At 31.6% G+C, this 7759-nt stretch overlaps 1 protein-coding gene across 2 annotated transcripts in view; it reads right to left on the reverse strand.

The window, feature by feature from the left end:
• LOC117101844 (solute carrier family 2, facilitated glucose transporter member 5-like) overlaps positions 1 to 7301 on the reverse strand; it is a 9703-nt gene extending 2402 nt beyond the window's left edge. The window contains exons 1-11 of one of the 2 annotated variants that reach the window (XM_033241949.1): positions 7125 to 7301; positions 5720 to 5824; positions 5373 to 5533; positions 5059 to 5183; positions 4390 to 4505; positions 3837 to 3993; positions 3023 to 3073; positions 2353 to 2546; positions 1474 to 1584; positions 730 to 831; positions 165 to 234 (exon numbers count right to left, since the gene is read on the reverse strand). In XM_033241949.1, coding sequence (XP_033097840.1) covers positions 165 to 234; positions 730 to 831; positions 1474 to 1584; positions 2353 to 2546; positions 3023 to 3073; positions 3837 to 3993; positions 4390 to 4505; positions 5059 to 5183; positions 5373 to 5533; positions 5720 to 5824; positions 7125 to 7190 — 1258 coding nt within the window. In that variant the 5' untranslated portion in view covers positions 7191 to 7301. The remainder of the gene's footprint in view (positions 1 to 164; positions 235 to 729; positions 832 to 1473; positions 1585 to 2352; positions 2547 to 3022; positions 3074 to 3836; positions 3994 to 4389; positions 4506 to 5058; positions 5184 to 5372; positions 5534 to 5719; positions 5825 to 7124) is intronic. The other variant, XM_033241950.1, reaches the window with a different exon arrangement.
• Between the last annotated feature and the right edge of the window lie 458 nt (positions 7302 to 7759).

Consider the following 7759-nt stretch of genomic DNA (forward strand, 5'->3'; position numbering starts at 1 on the left):
AGATGTGTGTATTCTTACTACGTAACACTGTACTACTATCCACCAATGATGATGAGAAAACTCATGTGACCCAAATAATTATCTAAAGCTGTATAAAATTAATTCATAAACAACGAGGAACATTAGCAGAAAGCGATACCACTTTATATATTTTGTTTGCTTACCTGGTCCAGGCGAGAATCCAAAGAGGAAAATGTACACAGAAACTATCGATAGATAAGGCCATACATCACCCTATATATGAAAAATTTAAACTATAAATATATGGGTGTTGGGATATTAAAAAAAAATATTTAAAAAAAATTATGTTCTTGTATTAACTTGTGTTCCTGTATCAATAATATAGATGATTATTATAGTTAGATGTACATACAATTAAACATACATGAATAATAGGGAAGTATATGGCACTGTAGATATGATATGATATAACGTTTATTCAGAATTTTCAACGATTATATTATTGTTATTGTAAATGCTTCTGGGATTTTTCCTTTTCTTTGACTGCTAAACTATTGTAATATTATTTATGATTATTGTATGATTTTATTAATTGATGTTCAACGAAAATAAAAGAAATTGTCAATGTCATTTCATTGTAATATGTCCTGTGTATTATCATTATTGTAATAATTATGTATTTTACATATGCATTCCAAGTATCGTACTTAATGAATTTTGATATTATTTCTACGTGCAAAATACTATGCAGACGACATATTTCCTTACATTTGCTGTCATTGACACTGTCAAGAAGACAGTTGCCGCTGCCATCACCGAGTATGATAAAAGCAAGAAGAATCGTCTTCCTAATTTGTCCACAAAGAAAATCTGAAGAAAAAAAACAAAACAATATTATGCTGTATGCCTTAATATGCTTAAGGCCGAACTATGAATGTAAAAAATAAGAGTTAATCACCCTTTAAAAAAAAAGTGGGTAGGGAGGGAGGTTTGTATTTTTCTTTTTCTTTTTTTTTAATCTGGAATGAAACCACCCCATTGATACATGCCAAGTCTTCGAATCCTTCATGGAGTGCAAGAGCTCATGTAAGTGGTTGTTGACTTTGACGAATCTTCCAGTGTAGTGTTTGATCAGATGAAATTTATACGACAAATGAAAGACAAATAATTACAAATAAAAAAAGCCTAGGCCTAGTCGAAGTTGAATTATGGGCGGAAGACGGAAAAAAAAATGGTCGGGTGATTTTTTTATGTAGGGGGGAGTGATCGATCAACAAGTTATTTTTTTACATGGCCAAAGTAGATCAGGTATAACAATCATTATGCTAAATATTACTTTCTGCTTTGTGAGACACATTACGTGATGAATTGTGTACTGTATTATATTTGATGATAAATAATGGTTAAATAGATGTTATTTTCATCTCATGTTCAGTATTTACCCAGCGCTTTAAGTTTTAATAGTCAATTGACATGGTGTGACAGGGAACCGTAACATGCAGCGCCACTTACCGTTATGACGTCAGTTATAACAATCACAAGACCTGTACCGCAAGTCGCAACCTTGACGACTTCTTTACTTAAACTCGCTTGAATAAAGAGTTCTGTTGTGTAATACATTACCTAATAAAACAAATTCAGTGGATACATTATTAGTTCGCATAAAGATACTATTATGACTTAGTAAGATTTTATAGCATATAAACGTGGATGCTGGATCAGAATGCAACATTCAGGTGTACCCTGGTGGAAATAAATAATTCATATGATTCATGTTGACAGACAGATCAAAAAATTTATTATACTGTATATATATTGACGTTTTTAATAACTAGTAGAATCAACATTAATTGGTGTACCATGGAGGAGATAACCTCTGTAATTTCTTTATCCTAATTTATATCCTCCATGGCGGCAGTAGGCCTACGTAAGACCTTGTTTGGGATCATTTTTGCAATCTGTTCTTGAACTTAAATTTTTTTCATAAAATGTATATAAAATTTATAATTTTTAATGAATATTTGAAATAGTTTTGTGATGATCTTAATGATGATGGAAATAATATTAATAATAATATTAATAATAATAATAATAATAATAGGCCTAATAATAAGAATACTAATATAATTAATACTTTTTAATGTTGTCTTTTTTGTGAGATTCATGTTCTTTTTTATGTGAGAATGTCACTTTTTTAAGATTTTACTGTTTTTACTATCGAAGTTTATTATGTGTCTTCTCATTTTATCTGATTGTATATTTATAAACTTATAATTATTTATACATTTATATTGGATAGAATTAAAATGAATTGAATTCCATTTTAAATTATTATTACATGAACACATTAATTACAGATATTTAACATTATATTTCGTAAATATTACTCACAGCATTTATTCCAGCAAGCTGCTGACTGGAATGGAGTACTATAGATATGATCAAAGGCCATTTCCACATTGGATCTTTCAAAGTTATTACATCCAATATCCCTACTCGACTTGCCGACAATTCCTGCCTTCGTTCATATAACATCTCAGCTATTTCAACTTCAACATCTCCAGTAGCTCGAAGACGTTTTAAAGCTAAAAAACGTCAAAAAAAGGCCTAGATTACTTTTTAAAAATTATATAAAACATTATGACTAATGGAAAAAATACTCCACCTCAGTTATTGTAAGTAGTACATCGTTTCTGCTTATCTTGTGAAAGAATTATTGAGCTTTTAAAATTAGAAAAAAAAAATTATAAATATTGTTCAAAATTATCATATTCAGATGATGAGCTATCACTCACAAAATCTTAAATAAAGATTCAATACTAAAAGTTGCAATGGGCCAAATATCATTGGTTTTCATAGGCATTCACATTAAGTATTTATAAGGGCTAGTATAGGAATTGCAAACAAATTCTGAGTTGTGCATGCATAATTTACACCAACACCCATCAGTATACAAATATATATCACACAACCAACCACAGCGGTTAATGGTCCGCTTTTAGTAGTGACCGGTAGGTCTGAGTATTTAAAAGATTAACACATTAAATGGTAGCTTACTTACATTCTCTTGCTCTGTATCTGTTTTCATTGTCCTGGAGAAGAGCCTCAGATTCTAGTCATAATAGAGATTTTGTTAATATATAATACAATAACATGATATAATAATAATATAATAATATGATATAATAATAATATAATAATGATATAATAATATAATAATGATATAATAATAATATAATAATAATGTATAATAATAATATATCTTGAGGATATTTCCCGCACGATTAAAATCGTAACGGTACTGGATATTGAAGATATTTCCCGCACGATTAAAATTGTAACGGTATACTAAATGAGCATATAACTACAGCGCTGCCAGACGGTCGGAACCTTCCATTGCACAGTTCACAGTGCACTCAACCACCAGCAAGCAGGATTATGATCTTGAGGATATTTCCCGCACGATTAAAATTGTAACGGTACTGAGTTTGGTCTACAGGAGTTCGTGTTTCGTACAGGTCATTCTATTCATAGAAAAAACCTTTATATTGGAGAAAGCGTACCTATCGTTAGCCATAGTAGAGGTCAATACTAACTCCTGCTGTATAAAATTGATTATAAGATTGAAAAATATTAATCTTATTATTACAGCAGTGATACTATGTACACGTTTTAATTATAGTTATTTATTCGTTACGCTTCTTATAATAATAGGCCTACAGTATGCAATATAAATAACAATAATTATAAATTATTTTACAGGTACCATCCTATTCTATAGCTTTATATATGATTATACTATTATGTACAATTGTAAAGTAAAACTCATTGTATGAGAAAACAAGAAACAAGAAACATATTAAATAGTGTTATACCTCCTACATGCTGGGTGGTGGAGGATCTTATAAGATACCACCTTGGACTTTCTGGACAGCATACTAACACACTACAGCCAATTAAACTGAAGACGCCGGTCATAGCAAGCAGTATTGGCCAAAGCTCTTGCGTATAAAGCGGATAGAGTCCAAGGAGCTATTTCGATATTGTAACAAAATTTATATTAAATAATTTGTATATAATATGATGCTAACATTAAGAATACTAACAGTAATAATCGCTATAACACTAATTAGTATTGCAACTTTTACAGTAACAATACATCATAAGTGATAACAATGATAACTACTATACTGTCATTAGGCCTGTTTTAAATGTTTGAACAATAATATAATTAATAATAATATTTGCATTTGTAATAATATTAAATATTATTGATTACAAGAAAAACAATAATTTAAAGAAATTTACACCTATATAACAATAATATAGTTATTACTTAAGACTATTACTAATAATATGACTTATTATTAATTTCATTATTATTTACGCTACATGTAGACTAAATTTCAATTACCGGGTGAATTTTACCTGTGCTACTAGAATGCCAAGGGATACGCCTAGCTGGTGGATTGCCGCTACACCTCCACGGAACCGTACAGGCGAAATCTCGGACAAGTAAAGTGGCGTGGTAACCAGAACAATTCCTATATGTTATTAAAGCTGGAACTGGTTACAATTATCAAAATATTTATAAGTAATGAAAATTATAGATAATGATCAGTAGCAATACAGTAATGTAATACTAAATTAATAAGTTATAATACTACGGCAATAATAAGAATGATATTTGCCCTACCTGACGTGTTATCGTACTGAATGCTCAGATATATGTTCCCAGATGCCTGTGACAAAAAGAGATTCGGGTAAGAATCGAGCCCAAAACCTCCTGATAAAAAGCATGGTGTCTTAACCACTCAACCAAAAAGCTTTCGCAAGTATTTGGGAACGTACCGAGCATTCAGTATATAGTATAACACGTCAGTTTGGGCAAACATCAATAGTATTATAATTTAGTGTTTGTTTAGCTCTTTCTTTTTCATACTAATTTTGTGTTTTGTCTCATGACAAGGTATTCATACCTTTTGAAGGAATTTTGAATAAAAACGTTACACAATACTGTAATACTAATTATAATTTCTCCTGACGAGGCTGTCATTAATTTATTTATTATAAATTTATATTGTTTTATACTCTTACCCCCAGCAACACCGATTATGAATCTTCCTGCGATGACCAATTGGTAAACATTTATTAATTGACTAATCCCCATCAAAACAGATGCCAATACTGCAATAGCACATGTCATGAGTAACGCTCCTCGCCTATATATAATACAGTATTGAATCCATTTTACCATTTGAACTATAAACGTCCTCCGAGTATAATGATATAGCACAATTTTTATTAGTCTAATTATACGTTTTATGTAGTCGGTTGAAAGTTAAATGCGAAAACTTTACACTAGTAAATTTAACAACTTCATTTCGTAAAATAAATATGTAAATAATTACCTGCCGTAGACGTCAGATATATATGTAGATCCCAATGCTCCCAGAGACCCTCCGATACAAAATATGGCGATGGTGAAAGCCCAAAGCCATAAAGAGTGACCCTCTGATAAATAAAGTCCATGTTGATCATAGTAGGACAGGTTGTAAAATGTCTGTATGAACTTGATTAAAATAAATATAAGTATTGTGTTTATTCAAAAGGAAAAGTCTTTATTGTGTAACCAGCAAGGAATATACATTGAATGATTTTTAATATAATAATAATTATGTTTGTAATGGTAGTGGTAGAAGTAATAATATGCCTACTAATGATTTAATATAAACTTCCACACCATATAAAAACTTACTGCCGACGGCCCCGTCATTACACTGATATTGTACCCAACGAGAAACGATGTGCCTAGACTTGCCGCTAAGGCTGACGTTAGCAGACAACTGGTTATTCGACATGTCTAGAAGTTCATAATAATATGTAAATACGAAAATACAAAGTAGAGCTGCTAATACAGAATTGGAAGTTGATAAGACTAATAAATAATAATTATTATTAATAAATTGTCACAACCGTGGAGCACTATCAGCCGTTACTTTCGGTCTATTATGGCCGCCTATACACTTATATACAGTATACATGGAGCTTTAAATAGAGAGTTTAAAACGTTTTGTGTTGAGCTAGTGATGCTGCTTCGAAGAAGGTCAATGTTGAAAACCCCATGATATAATTAAACTGATTTTCTTTACATAGATTTGCAAGTAATATATCAACCTGATTGCAAAAGGTTTAGAGCTTACATCTGGTGGTTTATAAACAACTCCAGGTAAGACATTCTTTCCTTGATTTTGAATAATTTCAATAAATATTGAGTCACAAGAAGCAGTTGTTAGGGAGAGGTCACTTTAAATAAAAGAGCGTGAAGTATTTATATACAATGCGACAACACCCCACCCCCAGACCTGCCTACCTATTTTCACATAAAATTGTATAATTGGGTATTATTTAGTAAGCCACTATTCTCATTAAACCATGTTTCCGATATTCCAATAATATCAAACTAAAATGGAAGATCACAATAAATTCCATGATCTTGCGTTAAAATGGATAAACTAGAGAAGCTTTATATAAAGATTGTGTAGTTTTGGTCAGGATCAAGATCTCAGTACTCGGCAAAATTGTTTATATTAAATAGTAAATTGAGGTGTACTTTGTCGATTTCGCTTTAATTAAATAATATTATTGTTATTAATTTGTAGTTCAAAAATTGCTTCTTCAAAATCCAAAATACTAAGGTGATTAAAAGGCAATATATGATGTGAAGATGACTTGCAGTCTAAAAATACGCTGTCCCAATCGTGAGTGACACACATCAAATTTGTACTGAGAGTCATCTTTTCTGGAGATGTGCAGCAGGAGAGAAACTAGTGGACAAGCCATGCTATTTTATGTTTAAATCGACATACATGTACAATGAAAATTTAAAGTTAAGAATTAAGGGAATTTGGAAGCGATGAAATCCGACAACTTGACATTAATACTTTTAGACAGCGTGTTCTCTAGATCTCCTGGCTTTGTAACAGGCTATGGAAAGGTTTACGCACATTTAGGATTCAAAGCTCGCTACAGTGTTTTCAGTAGGAGACTGCGCAGCTGGCATTCTAAGAAGGCATAGAAATAGTGTTTAAATGTAAGTCAACAAAATTCCACGCCAGGTCGTACTAAATCGCTTTAAAATTATCACCAGGACACTAACTTACCTCCTCAGCCGGTGATGTTGGTTGCCTCATTTCTGGGTTGCCGTCGTACATAATCTCATTCGACATCTTGAAAAGCAAATACAGTAAGTACCAAATGTAGCCTAGCTTTTAGGTCTAGCTAACAGTTAAATCTGTAAACATTGTACGAGCTCCTTTTTGCCGTATGATAGATTAACACAATCTCTTTTATAGTTCTCTGATCAAATCAATTAGTAGGCCTAATTATTTTTGCTGGTATTTATATCTTAATAAATCAATACGCTAATAACAAAATACAGCACACTTTGTCATCCTATACAAAGGCACTTTACCTCGAACATGAAATTTTGCCGCATCAAGTGCTCAATTTAGTTGCTTTAGGATTCCCTGCTCATCGTCATTCTATTATTTTATTCTCCTTAATTTCGGTATTAACATGGACAGTGTTCTTAAAGATCATGTTCCACCTAATTTTCAACTACATTCTCTAGTCTCATCGACTTTGTGTGCCATTGTAGTGGCGGACCCAGGATACTGAAATATAGAGGGCCGGGGCCAGAGAGGGACTGAGGTAAGAAAATTCATGATAATGGCCAGAAGTTAAGTAAAACTTACAATTGAATACTATATATATATTTTTTTTCTGGAAAAATGTA

This window comes from Anneissia japonica, unplaced genomic scaffold (assembly GCF_011630105.1).
Source record: "Anneissia japonica isolate Jap-2015-1 unplaced genomic scaffold, ASM1163010v1 scaffold4988_len2956909_cov206, whole genome shotgun sequence".
Lineage (NCBI taxonomy): Eukaryota > Metazoa > Echinodermata > Crinoidea > Comatulida > Comatulidae > Anneissia > Anneissia japonica.